Genomic DNA, 16,904 nt, shown 5'->3' on the forward strand with positions numbered 1-16,904 from the left:
GGAATGAAACTCTTTCCTCCAAAATACGAGCACTAGAAACCAAGCTCAAACCAACTGACGATCAGCCGCAATGCAAGTTCACCCATCCCCATGAATGAACTCCGTGACCTAATCGCATCAACAGTGCACGACTCGATGTCGATGGAAGCCAAAAAAAAAAATTTGGTCAGCAGTAGCAAAAATATCCTCTAGTTGGAAAAATGTGGGTTCTAATTCGGTTCACGGACAATTCATCGAGAGGAAAATTTATTGCAGGGAAAATTCACTGAAAGCGTTATTCGCTAGAAAATTGAAGTCAGTTTGGTTTAACACGTGTTATGTAAAGGTGTGTGATATTTGATAATAAATTGTATCTGAGAGATACCACAAACTCCAATGTCAGTATAGTATTGGTTTAGTTTTTTTTGTTTCTTTTTTTTCAATAATTTCTAGATTGCATCTGAAAATAAATAAACCATCATGTATTATATTTGTAGTGTTTTTTTTAAAAGTTTTATCGCATTTCAGCACATACTAATAATGAATGCATCTCTCAGATACATGCGACCTAAGCTGCAATTTTTTCGATCATGACTTCCGCAGGGTTAAAGAAGGTACGAATGTACTTATCCATAATCGAAATACCGTACTTACTCGAATATAACTCACCCTCGCATATAATTCGCACCACGCCTGATTTTACTTTTCGAAAAAAGAAATTTAAAAGTTTCGCAAATACCTTGTGCATGAAAAAAAAAAGCTTAAACACGTGCACGTTGGGGCAATAGTAACTGCTGCCATGGTAATCAACACGCCCTCCCCAATAGAATAGCCACTATATTGCAGAGGCAAGAAAAACAATTACTTTTATTATGTCAGTGAATAAGGTATGAGCAGTCTGTGTAATATATTTTTCAACAAATAGTGTAATTAGAGACAACTCGGATATAAACGACACTAATGAATGAATCACGTCTCCTCATACAGAAACTATGCTGTATAGACTCAAGCAAAACCATAATGGCAAACACAGTATCTAACTAAAAACTATTGTTATTAATTAGATGTGTTTGAGTTCGCAAAGCAGCAATGAAATTCAACTGAACGTGTTAAAACTAAGAAATATATATATAGTGAATGTTGTTATGGCAGTTTCAAATATGGAATTTGGTTGAAGAGGGTTAGCATTTCAACTCAACTGGTGGCTTGCTTTTATCTTTCGATTGTGCGATCTTTTGTTAATACCGCACCAATCATTATGCACTTCTTAATAACCCGTCATTGCTGTCTGTTTCGCGTTAGGCTTAATTACTGTAAAGGGAGAAAAGTCACAAAACAGAAAAATGTTCCAGGTCCGATGCATAAAAAAAGTTCCGGGACCAGGAGTCCCAGCTGAATTTAACCACTGGTTCCCAGAATATAAAAGCTGCTGTTTTACTACTATGTTGAGCTGCTACTGTGAATATATTCTTGCTTAGATATTTGAAAGTGAAGTTCTGCACTGGAAATTTCAAATTAAACAGTTTTACGTTATGTGTTCCCAGAAGTCCGATCCCTGACATTTTTTTCTTTTGGTAAGTGTTTAAAAGTTCGAAGTTTAAGAACCAATTTATAAATTAATTACAATTATTGCACGATGCCTCTGGAATTTATTTTAAGCGAGAAGATGAAGCATAAATTGAGTGATAATGGTCATTTATTTATAAAAGACAAAGAAAATTAAGAAAATATTTTTTGGAAATGTGATCAGTTTCAAAAAATGCATTGCCATGCGCATATTCATACAGCTAGTGACAACATTATCAAACGAATTAACCAACATAATCATGCTGGTAACATGGCAATGGGTTGAAGCAGCGAAGCTACTTAATGAGATTAAAGATTAAGCCTGTAAAACTAACGATGGGACTCGTCGAATTATCACGGAAGCATACACAAAAATATCTCCCTGCCATCATCGGCCAAATGTCGAGCAATGCCTCTGTAAAGAAGTCTATTCGAAGAACCTGAAATCAAGAAGGACAGGTACCACCAAATCCAAATTCGTTAAGTAATTTAATTATTCCACCTATATATAAAATCACCTATTGAAATGAAGAGTTCCTTTTGCATGACAGCAACGATGGCCGCAACAGATTGCTGATATTTTCTACTAAACGAAATCTACAGTTATTGTCGCAATCAACAACATGGTATGCAGATGGCACTTTTAAAACTACTCCACCTCTTTTTGAGCAGCTGTACACAATTCATGGCATTATAAATGGTAACGTGATTCCTCCTGATTCTGAATTTGCAATAAAAATGCACATGATATCGGCAATTGCTTTTGTGCCATCTACAAATGTTGTATGTGCTTTTGAAGTGTTATGTGAGAAAATAATGACTATCCTGCTGAAGCTCAGTCTGTTCTGCACTACGTAGAAGACACCTGGATTGGCAAACCTGATCGTCGATCACTTCGTCGTCCACCTTGCTTTCCCCATGCCTTATGGAATTGTTACCATGCTACTCTGGAAGGGTTAACAAAGACAAACAACTCATGCGGGGAGGCGTGGCGTCATGCATTCAGTGAACTAATTGGTGTTTCTCATCCGACAATATGGAAGTTTCTAAAAACTTTGAAGGATGAGCACATTTCAATGAGGGGAAAATAGAGCAATATATAGCTGACACCCAACCTCCTCCTGGTAAGAAACGCTATCGAGATACTGCAAAAAGACTTCAGCTCATCATTAGTGATTATGAAAATCGTAAAACTCTTGATTACTTAAGAGGAGTTGCCCATAATTTTTTATTTTGAAAACTTTCTGGCTGTGCATTCACCATTTTTGTTTAATTTTTTTTTTCATACTGCTCAATTTTGAATAGTATGACATAAAAAGTGTTCCTTTTCATGATCATCAAAACAGTCTTTTCAGGACTACAAATATTGATAGAGACATGCCTGATTCTACCAATTCCAATTCTTTTTGAAGATAAATTTTTAAGTTGTTTTAATAACAGCAGAATAATAATTGCTCCTTTGAAGTGGCTAATAGTACAATTTTGAAGGAATAAAATAAAAACAGAACATCACAACATTCATGCCTTCTAGGTGCACAACACTTGTTTTAATGTGTTTTAGCAGATAAGAAACAGTTCAAATAATTTTAATTTTCATTAATAGATTTCATGTTATCTTTTCATGTATAACATCGTTTACGGTGTTCTTTTACCCCCTAAAAATAAGTCTCCATTATTACAACTGCTGATTGTTGTAATCTAAATGGGATTAGATTATCCCATTTAGATTACAACATGCAGTTAGCTGGATATAATTATTCTCCCTAAATATTCTTAAATATGGTGCTCTTTCTCCCTCACCATCCTATCCTAGTTCTGTAACAATTAATATTCCATCTACAGAGCCTGTAGTAAGAAAGAATATGAATAAACTTTATACGTAAATTAAAAAAAAAAATTTTTTTTTTCACATATCTCTGCGATTAATTTTCCCCACGATTAAATTTCCAGCAATGAACAGTCTCTGCAATGAATTTTTCCTCGCGATAAACTGTCCAGACATGTTCTAATCCCATTTAGTTAAGCAGAGCTTTTTCATTCAAAGGCAAGTTAGATGGTCTCACAAAGAGTTAGCAGGATTTTCCTACAAGCACATTAGGAGATTTTTCTCCCACAAAACAGAAACCAATCAGATAAATACTTAAAAAACTCACTCAATGACAGATACAGAAGGTGTGTAGAAAGGATTACAGGGCCTATTAAATATCATAGCAGTGATGAGATTTATATGAAACTATGTTAAAACTGGCTGTGAGAATAGCAAAAGAGGAGATGAAATGGTTATTATTGGGTGTATCAGTGGGTTAATAAGTATCATTCTATCTGTATAATTTTTGGGCAGACTATTTTAAGTTTGAATATTACATTCTTGTAAATGTAAATTACAACATTCCAGTATTCCTCAAAATATTTAGATAATCAAAAACAAAATACTCACTAGAAGTAAGTATGCTTGAATTAATTTCGATCTGTTAAGACATTTCATGGTAACAGAAACTTTGAATGCATTAAGGAGGTACTTAATAATACTAACACTTAATAGTTAAGAAATTAACAATGCAAAATCACAGTAGAATTACCTTGGAGCCTGAGCTATTTGCGAAGTGAGTTCCTCTTCTTTAACTTCATCTAAATCAGGAATTACTGGTATTTCTGAAGAAAAAAATCAATGGCATGTTTATATAAACATAAAAATGACTATTGCAGTAATCTCTAAGCACTATTTTACATTTTTATAACAAATACATACATGTTCCTCAAGCAACCAACAATCATAGAGGTCTAATCAAAATGAATATCTTTCTACTCCAGATGTGTCTATCTTGATTGTATACTGCTGCTTCATGCCACTGAATGCTAATTCTGTTTAGGTCTTGTTCAATATTGACAATCCATCACATTCAGGGGCCTACCTCTTTTCCTAACATCTTCTGAATCACACAACTCAACATAACCTTGTTGACCAACCAAATATTCTGCATTCAGACAACATGCCGAATTAGAGTAGCCTTTCCTCATAACATAGTGCTGAGAGGTGGCTGTGACCACTCATCTGAAGTATCTCATTATTATTCATGAAGTCAAACCATCATACTCCTTAACCACTATTGATCAAAAGCATCAAGTCTCTGATTATCACTCTTGCACAATATCCATGTGCTCTATAATGCAAAACACAGAGAACCAGACTATAGTAGTTAAGTTTTGTTTTTATTGATATTCTGATGTCTTTCCTAACCTTCCATCACTCCTGAAGTCATCCCTAATTTTCTACCCATTTTATTCCTCAATTCACCAGCATCAGTTTACACAGCTATAAACATAATTTAACTGAGGGACTTGCTCTACAGAAACATCCCATCCTTTAAAAAAGACAGAAGACTCATCTTTGTCACTTGTTTTCATTACTTTGTGTTTCTCGATGATGATAATCAAACCTAGATGACTCCCAGAATCATCGATTGCAGCAATAAAGAAATTTATTTCTTCCATATTATTTGTGAATAAGGCCAAATCATCAGCAAAATCCAGATCAGATATTCTAAGATTCTCAAACCACTTTAATTCCCAATTTTTTCCTTGCAAAGTCGTCTTCATCACAAAATCAATTACAAAACTAAACCAAAAAAGATGACAGGACACATCCCTTACTCCACTTGTTATTTTAAACCATTCACTATATGTTTTGTCAACTTTTATATAAACCATATCATCATATAAAGCAGTAATAATGTTAGTTTGACATGTATTCAATAACTCTTACAATCTTCTATAAATTTTGCCTATCAACTGAATCAAAAACCTTTTTGAAGTCAATGAACACATGATCACAGGTTTCTGAAATTCTAAATATTTCTTAAAATGTCTCTTGCAACAAAAATATTTGGTCTGTGCAGCTTCTTCCCTTTTTGAATACCTTGCCCATCTCCAAGTTACTTGCCAGCCAAGTAAATTTATCTTGCTGTTTACGATAATGCAGAGGACTTTATTTGGAATAAACAATACGCTAAATTCTCACACCATTAGTGAAGTTGCGGGGAACTTTACCATTTTGACAGCAAATATTCAGGATCTCAGTAGTTAAGCCACTATACTCTCCTTATCCTCATTTCTGCATAATTTTATTATATCTTGGTGATTTATAAAGTTTTAATTTACTTATTCCAATCTAACCTCACATGACTTAATGGGACTGATATCAAATTGGGAAGTGACCAGATCACAAGACTGAATATTCTTTAAAAGATCATCAAAATGCTCTGCCCACCTTGCCCTTCAATTGTATTCTTAACTTTATCTTTTAATGATTTCACTCCATTCTCCCTCTTCTTACATATTTTATTAATAAACAATCATTTGTGATTATTCTCTATAGCTGCATTCTCTTCCATGTTGTTGAAACAGGAGTTTTTATGTATTTTGAACTATACAAACAGCTTTAACATGATTAATTTCTCTATATTTCAGTCAATTCTCATTATCTGAATGCTGCTCCAGGCTCTTCCTCATTATCTTCTTTCAGCAATTAACTGCATTGTCTCACTGCTCAAATAATTCTGCTTCTCTCTAACCTCAAAAACAGATTTACTGGTTTCATGCACAGCATTTTTAAAATCATCCCATAGATTTTCTACACCACAATCTTGTAAGCGAGCTCTTCAATAAAACACCTCAGCTACTTATCCTAGTAAATTATAGCAATATCAGCACTAGCCAATGCTTGTTTTAAAAGAGACAATGGTAGGTCTTAGTGAACATTTCTGAAGCTGATGGGATCTTATTTCTGCACCTCTGAATGTCCTAGTGAACTGCACAGAACTTGCCCATTTACTATTAATTGGAACATAATTAATCACATTCTCAGTCCATTTAGTTTACATAACTGGATGAATTTTGCACCAATGTCACTGCAATTTTTTTTTTTTAATATGCTTTTCACCCATGAAAAGTTATTAGTAAACCTATAGTACATTGTACCATGGGTGGGGCTAAGGAATTTATTTTTCATTTTTATCAATTTTATATATATTTTTGTAATTTTTTTATTCATTTTTACATAGAGTCCAGAAATCCTACTCTAGAGACAAAACATGAGTGTTTTTCAAGCCACTTCAGGCCTCCAATAAGTGGGGCAGTGATCTCACACTGGGCAATGAAATTCATCTCCCACCTAATACCAATTCCAAACAGTCCTACTACTCCTACCCAGTAATTGGAATCAGTGCCAACCTTGACGTTCAAATCCCCTAAAATAACTATCATATCATCTTTCTTAAAACTGGCTAGTGCATCTTGTAGCTGGTTAAAGAAGCACTCTTTCTCTTCCTCTTCTGAATCCTCAGCAGGACCATACCAACTAACTGCATTCAGAGCTTTAATTCCAGTTTTAAATTTTGCAGTTAGGGAGCCTTGCATTAATAGTTATATCCAAGAAGAGCATTACTTGCATTTCTATTAAGTAACAGTCCTATACCTTGCAGATGTTTGCCATCCTCATGTCCTGAGTATATGAATTGAGTGCTACCTTTCCAAATGTCACCTTTTCCTATCCATCTTACTTCTTGAAGTGTAAGAATTTCCAGTTTACACCTATGAAATTCTTCAGTGAGGACATTAAGCAAAAAGTCTTGGTTCAGTGTCTTTATGTTCCAGGTTCCTATAGAAAGAAAAATTTGTATGGAAGAATGATTTATTGTTTGTTTCAGGGCGCAGCAAAATCAGCTGCCTAACTGCAAGTATGGAGAAATTACATATCTTCCAGCTCCCTTCAGCTTAATTCACATAAACCAATTGTCAAAAAACACATTAGTTGAAGTCCAGAAATGCTTCCAGAAGCACTGCAGTCCAGGTACCTGTGATGATCTCTGTTCTGAATTAGTTACTAGCTGATATTAGGAATCCTGTGTATCAGTCTAACTGGACAGCCAAAATAAACGGGACACAGTAGTGACTTCTTTTCCAAAGGCCTATCATCAATGCAGCAGTGTTTATTCCATATTCAAATTCAAAACTGTAATCAAACCCAGTCAGTTTAAATGGTCCAGTCCAATCCTTGTGAAGGTGATCACTCCTCAGCAGGGTGTACTAATAGTACAGTGTTAGCTGGCACTTCCTCCTAATACTGATGTTATACAGCAATACTCAACTGCCATAGCCTCTTTTGTGAAAACAGGTCATACCACTATAAGGCAAACATTGGGAATTAGCCAAGAAATATATACAGACTTTTTCAGCCATTATACACATTTAAAAGTATGCTCAGGCCCTAATAGTCCTGAACTGGTTATTATTATTATTATTCGCGACACCTCCAAGGAGTTCGAAGACTCATCGTAGGAGGACACCTATTGTACAACTCTCCAACAGTAAAAGTTACAACAGTAAAAGTTCTCTCTTCTATCTCCAGCCAAAATAACAATTAAAATAATAATAATATAATAAGGCACTAAAAAAAACAAACCATAATTTGAATGATGTTTAATTTAACAACTTGCTCATAATATTACTGATCTATCAATATTTTTCAAGCATTCCAGAATTGTATGAACTTGACAATTTATACATAATCTCAGTTCATATTTTCAGTACATGTAATACTAGTACTACTTAGAGTTTTAAAATAGAGCACTTCAGAGCCTCAAAGTCTGAGAGTGACGCTAACTCAGTTCTCAAAAAAATAAAAAATAAATAAATAATAATAATAAAATAAAATAAATTAAAAAATAAATAAAAAACAACTGTACATAAATAAACTAATCTAAATTGGAAACTTCTGTCCAAGAACTATGCATGTACAGTTGCACTATTTTTGCCTTCTACTGGGGAACCTTTCCGTTGTTTGGATTCTGAATGAAGAGAAATTTAAATTATTAATACTCTCCTCAGAATCCAACATAATCCACCATGGCAAAGGCTACATTTGTAAATATTATTTAATGTAAATCACTTGTTTATAATTTAATATTCATATAACTACCTTTAATTTTATCTAATATTTAATTATTTAATCAAGAATATATGTATTAATAGTAGAAAAACTCTGTGTTAAAATATTATCAAGCTATTTAGCTTATTTCTATGTTAATATAGAATTTATATTTGATAATTTAACATTAATTGAAATGTAAATATTCTTTATTTATTCCTATTTGTAGAAGTTTAGCATTATGCAATACCTCAATTTTATTATATTTTGTTTGGTTGTCATGGAGACATATGTAAGTGAGCGAGCACATTTTGGAACCACGTGAGGAGAAGGTTTATTGAAAAGAGTTTTAGAAAGAAATCACGAGAATAATTTAGGCAGGAAAAATGGATATAAAAAGGAAAGAACGCTGAAAATATACAGAGATTAGAAGGGAATTAAGAGAGAGAGAAAGGAGAGGATTGGCATTAGGTTGGAATCGGAGCATTCGGGAATCACAGTGCGATAATAGCGAGTCGGCAAGTCACTCAAGCAGCTAATTTAAGTCTACTAGTTGAGAGGCGGTTAGCTAATAAGTTGTAGAATAACAATTATAGCTACGGAAGACAGCTGAGTAACTACTAAATAAACTAGCAATACTTGAGTTGAGATTTAATTTCAGCGCCGACCTTTCAAGGACATACGGAACCTTGAAATATAGTACGGGGTTACTAGGGAATAGTAGAGGCTGTAAAATTGAAGTTTACCGTTAGCTGTGTTTAGAATTATACTGCCTAAAGAATTAATTGAATGCCGGAGGAATGAACAACTGTGCATATAAAACCTAAAGTTAAGGAATTATTGTGTTACCTTAATTCATGAGTGATTAGTAGTGCTTCATGCAAGAACGTCTGATTATGTGTATTGTGACCGTGAATTAATTCAGTTAATGCTTAGAAGATTTATTTTAATGAGTGCCATTTATTGTTAAAAGTGTTTATGGTTATAAAAAGTGTTTGTGTATAAATTGATGAAGATAGAAGATTATCGGTAAGATTATTCCAACCATTAATATTCCTATACAGAGAAGTGTGTGAGTTTCATCCTAGAATTTCCTTATATTAACAGTAACTATTGGTGAGAATTAACTGAAGTGTAAATTAAAAGTGTTTGTTTGTGAAGAGGTGTGTTACTGCAATTTTTATTGTATTTGGAACTTAAGGAACTGCAAGAAGACTGTACTAGCAATAACAAATTTACCATTGTCTGAGTTTGTATGACAGTATTATCAGAAAGGCTGAAGTGTTTATATTGACTTATTTAGTGTTTTGATCTTAAGTGTATAATTTGTGATTATAAAATTAAATATTTGTTTTTGTTAATCAAAAGTTGTATTTTGCCTGAATCTCTTTTACTGCACCATTCATAAAATATTCGAACCAAAGCGGGTGAATTAAGTTAGTTAAATATACTCGGCCAGTATATACAATATTAACACCTGAAGAAGAGATAGTTGAGGGTTGATTTTTCTTCGATTCTTGAACTAATTCAGATATAGAGTAGCGCAGTCAATAAATATAAATTTTCTCTATATTTGTATTAGAAATCGACTAGCAACTATTTTTTTGTTTAAGAACATCGTAGTGACTAACAAGTCAGATCCAAGGTATAGATTGAGAAGAAGTAGGATCCAACACCGTACAAAACTCTCATACAACAGCCAGATTAAGAGAATAGCTCTTTCATTTACCCCTTAGAAATGAGGTGATATATATAATCAATTCCTAGAGCTTTATTAACAGTCCAGTTCAATCAACACTTGATACACCTCTGATTCTTTCACTTTTAATCCTTCTGTCATTTGACTCCCTTTAAGTGTTCTCCAGTATTATTTGTACCAGTATTAAAGAAGATCCAAGATGTACTCAAAAAGTTGACTTGGAATTAACACCTGAGCTATGCTGTATTTATAATCGTTCATGAATATCTAGAATCTATTCTATGGCATGGAAGTAATCCCAGATTCCAGCAATTTCAAAAAAAAGTTAGGTAAGTCTCCATTACATTATCTTCCCACTGCCATAATTTCTGTTCTCTTGAAAAATATGAAGCTTATCAAAAGCTAAATTCTTCATCACCTGGAGCCTCACTAATTAATTAATGGATTCAATATAGATTCTTCCATAAAGAGCCAAGAGGCTATTTTTTTCGGCAACATAAATTAAGTTAAGGGGATAATAAATCCCTCATTATTTTAAAGCCGGATACGAAACTCGGAGATCGAAATTTCTGAGTTTCGATCTCCGAGTTTCATATCCAGCTTTAAAATAATGAGGGATTTATTATCCCCTTAACTTAATAGATTCTTCCATTTTGATCTGCTATGGATCACGAAATCAACATCACTCCCACCCTTTAACCCCGCAACCGGCCATGATGTCTATAGACATCGAGATAAATCTGGATACGAAGCTCTAAAACCCACTTGATGACATGGATAAGAAGTGCAATTTGGTGTCACTATTTCATCCACATTGGCCTGTAGGGAGGTTAACATACACATCATAGAAGGATTTGGAGATCAAATGCATTAGAAGTTTTAAAGGTTCCCACTCTTGAAACTTCTAAGACATTTGATCAGCTCTGAAACAGGGAAGTATCCAGCAAGCCACTCTTCTTATGGTACATCTTTCATCCATTAAGGCAACTAATTCTCTCTAGTTATTTACTACTTGTTGTGGTAATTAGCTTCCACTCTTCAAAGTTCTCCACCAATGCAAGACTGTCTCAGGACTCTGCACTTAGGTCCATTATCTTCCTTTTAAACATAAGTAACCTTCTCTCACTGACCTCAGATCTTATCTATGGTTCTGTAGAGTGATATGCTCCAGTCTTCCTCTTTGTTTGGTAAACCTTGCAGTACTCAAACATTTTCCAAACTTCAAGATTTTCCATAACCTGTGTCTGAAATGCTGAATTCTTTGTCATCCATCAGTGAGATGAGGACAACTTCGTGAACTTGCCACCAAAAAACATTCCTTCTCCCTCCACACATACAAATATACAAACAAGATTAGATCTTTCCTCTTGGGCTAACAAACTTCCAGTCTTTCCTGGAATAAACTTATATCCACAGCTTCAAAAAACTCGGTGTCCTTTTCTGCTCACAGTTAACACAAGCAACAAAAGTTCTGTTGCTTGAAATTATAATTAGACAATTATGATTAATACTTTTAATGGGATATATATGCACTCAATTATAAAGTAACTTTCTGGCTTATACATGCAGCAAAAATTATATAAACTTTATTTAAAAACTCCAGTATATTTCATCCAACATTATGTGGACTTTGTCAGGGAGACAGATTGTTAAGTACATTCAAAAGATGATTCACAATAATAAGTCATAATTCTTGTTCATATTAGCTTGCGTCTTGGTAGCAGCTCATGTACATGATATTACACCATTAGAGTTCAAAAGAACCAACTGTTTCTTTGGACTCTAATGGTGTAATATATATAAAAATAAATATATATAAAATAAAAAAAAAAACTATGAACAGTTAACAGTGATCACTTCCCAAAACATAGATATCAGCAGGCAGTCTAATCAGTTTAGGTTCAGATGATTTTTAGAGTTTCGCATGTTTCTAGGAAAAGATGATCGAATTTGTTTAGTCTGGTTCCAAAGAACTCTGTGTCTTTGGAACCGGAATGCTGTCTTAACAGCATGTGAAGCAAGGTTAGACTTGTCGGATTCCAAAAATCTAATATAGTCTTGATGCTCTTCAATTCTAATTAATGCAGAATGGCCACTGTCCAAAATAACAAAGACGGCATGAGAAGGGTATTTGATAGACACCAGGTAAGGAAGGAGGTGGTAATACATCCTTTGTGGATGGTAGAAAGGAAGACAGATTCCAAGATGGTTTGAAGGAAATGTATACATTGAATTTTTGAACAGTCCTTGCCATTTGTTCTGAGGTTCCTTTAAGATAACATATTGAAATTCTTTTTGCATCAGATTATAGTCTGGTTGATAATTATCAATAATTTTTTGAATGGTAGTTTTATTATATCCGTTACATATCAGATTGCTTTTAATTTTATTCGGTTCATCTAACAAAAGGTGATCAGAAGAGCAGATTGTATGAGCTTTCTGTATAAGACTCTTGATAATTCCCACTTTTTTTGTGATGAATGATGGCGGGAGGATGAACGAATGTATCTGCCATTAATGCTTGGCTTACAATAAACTGAAAATTCAATGTCAGCTGTGGGGTTATGAACAATTAAGGTATCCAAAATGGATAGTTGGCTATTGGACTCACATTCAATAATGAACTTGATATGGGAGTACAAGGAGTTTATTTTCTCTAGGAACTTGGGTAACTGGTAATTCTGAATCAGTGTGGGACCAGATTGTGAATATATCATCAACAAAACATAAGCATATATGAGGCTGAGGGAATATAGTATCAAATAGTTCTTTTTCTAGATGTTCCATAAAATAATGCGCTAAGGTTGAGATAGGGCTGCCCATGACAGCTATGACCGAGACACGAGCTAATATGAGCAAGAATTATGACTCATTGTTGTGATTCATCTTTTGAATGTAGTTAATGGTCTGTCTCCCTGATGAAGTCCACATCACACTGGATGAAATATATTAGAGTTTTTAAATAAAATTCTATATAATTTTTTGCTACATATGTAAGCCATAAAGTTACTTTATAAGGCAATTATATATGTTTTTAATAAGGTTCCTTCTAAGTTGTATACATGTGCACTAGTCAAAACAGGAGTGCACATGCCTAGTAACTGCACACACAAAATATTTGCTTTCAGAATTTTTAATTTAATTAATTAATTTAATTTTTTAATTTACTTTTTAATTTTAATTGCAATTTTACAGGTTACAGCTAGATGAAAAAAAAGGGCAACATGAGAAATATTACATCAGGGGTATAATAATAATAATTATTATTATTATATGATATCATCATGGATTCTGGAGACACAAACTATTATATACACAAAACTTATTATACTGCTCCTTAAAATCATTCACTGTTAGGGAGCTCAGAACTAATTCTAACAATCCATTCCACTCATTCACTCACACCTTATTATTAAAATACTCTGAAGTGCAATCTTTGTTTGCTTACATTTGGATAAAGGATTAAACCAAGTATATAATTTCTTGGTATCTTTAATTTATAGTATTGCCAAGTGGAAAAAAACATCCAAAAACTATCTCTAAATAATGAGTATTTTAATAATAAGGTGTGACATCTTTTGGCTACTCGTATATGAAAATATGACTTCTGTATTACTTCAACCTTAGGATTCATTCAATCCAATACCTTTGGAGGGTAATGGATGGCAATGCTGTAGCTAATGAAGTTCTAACTGAGGCTCGGCTATTGCTGTTACCCTCCTGCCATGATCAGAGCTTTAATAGCTCAATAACACCTTATCTCTACGCTGTCCTCTACAGATAACGGGGAAGATGAAAAGCATTCTTGCTTCGCCCCTTTAAGCCAGTCCTTATAAGGACTATAAGGACTTCAACCTTAGTATCACGAAAATAAATGCGGTGATTAATACCCTTGGAGGTTAATGGATGGCAATGCTGTAGCCAATGAAGTTCTAACTGAGGCTCGGCTATTGCTGATACCCTCCTGCCATGATCAGAGCTTTAATAGCTCAATAACACCTTATCTCTACGCTGTCATCTACAGATAACAGGGAAGATGAAAAGCATTCTTGCTTTGTCCCTTTAAGCCAGTCCTTATAAGGACTTAGTATCACCTCTGGGTCCAGCTCCTGCCAATGAGACCTCGATAAAGATTGAAACCAGTCTGGGTAGTGACCACTCCCATAATGCATAGCATTATACATTTCTGTAAAGATATGTGCTTTGCATTATGGGTACTAAGGTAAGTGATGTGAAGTCATCTGCTTCTATATATGAGTTGCCAGTGCCGGCGCTAGGGTCTTTGCCGCCCACATGCAATGTCTATCTAAGCACTCCTGTAACGATCCAGACGTGTGTGGTTCTTTTACGATAATAAAAATTTAAATTATTTGAAATTTCTTAAATAAATTTTGACAGAACATCCACATGTTGGTTTGCTAAATGTAATGGGGGTGTTGACCAGGCAGGATAATCATTAAAAACCCGAATATTCAAAAAATTCTCAAACGTTAAAGCAAATTTTGATAAAGCCACTTCACTTTAATCGTTGAATATAATGATACAGGGATTATAGCCTTCTCACCGACCCGAATCGCTAACAAAATTAAAATGAATTTTAATTAAAGTTAAAATTTATTTGAACTAAAGTTTAAAAAATTCTTGCATTTTACTAAATTCTTAGTAAGTTGTAAAAATTTTTTAATAATTTTTATAAGTGGAACTATCTTTTAGGAAAATAAAAGAAACTCAAGATAGATGAGAAAATAAGAAAAGAATTCAGAAATAATAATTAGAACATTTTATTAATATTAATATAAGTATTCAAAAAATAAAATCTTTACAGAATAACAGAAAATAAATTAAATTACATAAATATACTTGAAATTTTTTTATTAAAATTTTAGGGTTGTTGATTTCATATTCACCAAATTAGAAATAATGGTCTTAACATCTAATTCCGCACATACATCATTTTCAATAGCTATTAATGCCAAACTAACAAGCCTTTTTTGTGACATACTTGTTCTTAAGTAGGTTTTAATCAATTTCAACTTGGAAAAGGACATTCGCTACTCGCTACACTAACAGGTAAGGTTAATAGCATTCTTAAAGCAATTGAAAAGTTAGGGAAAGATAAATTATTGTACACAATAAAATTAAGAATATCGAAAGGGTTTTGAATATTTAAATTATCCTTTCGAAAAATATCCTGGAAAGCACATAACTCATCACATAGTTTTTTCCTTTCTTTAGGACCATGCACTTAACACCTTACACCAAATCAACTGGAAAAGCACCTGCTCCTTACACCGCACAAAAACATGGTACGAAAGAAAATTTAAAGAATCCTGCGAAATCCTGATAAACCACCCAAATATCAACAACAAAGATGGTATGAAAATTCCAAGGATCTGGATGGCACACATTCAGCCAACCTAATATGAAAGATTCAACATAAGTCAGGACCCTAGCCAATCTGCTAGTATTAGAAACCATTCCACTCCAACTGGCTGGAATGATGTTAATATATGTATATAGTAGACAACACAAATAATAGGACTCTAGCATTGATGTATAATTTTTTTTTTTTCACCAGAGGTCAGGCCAACAATTGTGGTAGCGGTTAGTCAGTGTCTTTAAAGAACCAGTATGATTGTAGTATAGCTTGTTTCCTGTGTATATTTGTACGCTCCAGAAGATGACCTTGACATAAAGGTCGAAACGTCGAATTGTAAAATTTTAGTAATATTAAACTAAAGTTTTTATTCAAGCACAGTAGTTGTCTCCATAATTTCCAAAAATGCATCACCATATAGTTCTATTGCATTTACGTCTTTACTGTCGCCATGCATCAAGAGAATCTCTAAATCGTCACAATTTTTTAGTAAATCTTCGTTATTAATTTGTAGTAATCTATACAATAAATTGAAATTATCATATGTTTTTAGCTGTTCAAAACGTTCCATTAACGAACACATTGCAACGTCTAGAAGCGTATAAAACACATTCACTCTAAATTTATCTTCTGGCGATTGTGGCGTTTCGTCATGATGCTTGTAGTCAAATTGTCGTGTCTTCTTTCGTCGTCGAACTTCGTACCAGTTTTAAATTCTTGTTCTCCATCCACTCCTTCACTCAGTTCTTTTGCCGTTTTTAGAACTTCTTTAAAATTTGTATCTGATCGATACTCTTGTAAGAATATTTTAAAGTTTTCGATAGATTCTAAAGCAAGTGTAATGTTCATATTTTTGTCTTGAAGCATTTTACTCACAGGCTTTATTCTGTTAAGTAAATCATGCCAAATTATAAGAGAACAAATAAATTTGTAGTCCTTCATTTTAGCACATAATGTTTGTGCTTCATGCTGAGTTTCTATATTAAAATTTTCATTATTTAAAATTTCAAAAAGTGCATCGTAAATTTCTCCTAACTGATATCGTAGAGGGCGGATTGCATTAATTTTACTTTCCCATCGCGTTTCTGATGGCTGTTTCAATGTTTTTACGAGCTTTAAAAGGATTGCCCAACGTTTGTAAGAGAATGAAAAGAAATTATATTTCTTGAATAATTGCAAAGAAACTAATTGTATCTGCATTCACTTTGGCTGCATCGTTAGTGATTAAATTTAGAGTATGAGCAGCACATGGCACATAAAAAGCTCGAGGATTTATGTTCAAAAGCAAATTTTGGAGCCCATATTTTTTCCCTTTCATATTTGCCCCATTGTCATACCCTTGATCTTGCATGTCTTCA

The 16,904-nt window shown here is 33.6% G+C and overlaps 1 protein-coding gene across 5 annotated transcripts in view; it reads right to left on the reverse strand.

Annotated features, from left to right (window-relative positions):
• Positions 1 to 16,904, reverse strand: part of IFT43 (intraflagellar transport 43) — a 263,776-nt gene that overhangs the window by 62,064 nt on the left and 184,808 nt on the right. For all 5 annotated transcript variants that reach the window (XM_090399053.1, XM_090399051.1, XM_090399050.1 and 2 more), the window contains one exon: positions 4,125 to 4,197. In XM_090399053.1, the coding sequence (XP_090255179.1) occupies positions 4,125 to 4,197 (73 nt within the window). The remainder of the gene's footprint in view (positions 1 to 4,124; positions 4,198 to 16,904) is intronic.

The sequence above is a fragment of the Typopeltis vanoorti genome, chromosome 10 (assembly GCF_054136105.1).
Source record: "Typopeltis vanoorti isolate ZY-2024b chromosome 10, IOZ_Tvanoo_1.0, whole genome shotgun sequence".
Taxonomy (NCBI): domain Eukaryota; kingdom Metazoa; phylum Arthropoda; class Arachnida; order Uropygi; family Thelyphonidae; genus Typopeltis; species Typopeltis vanoorti.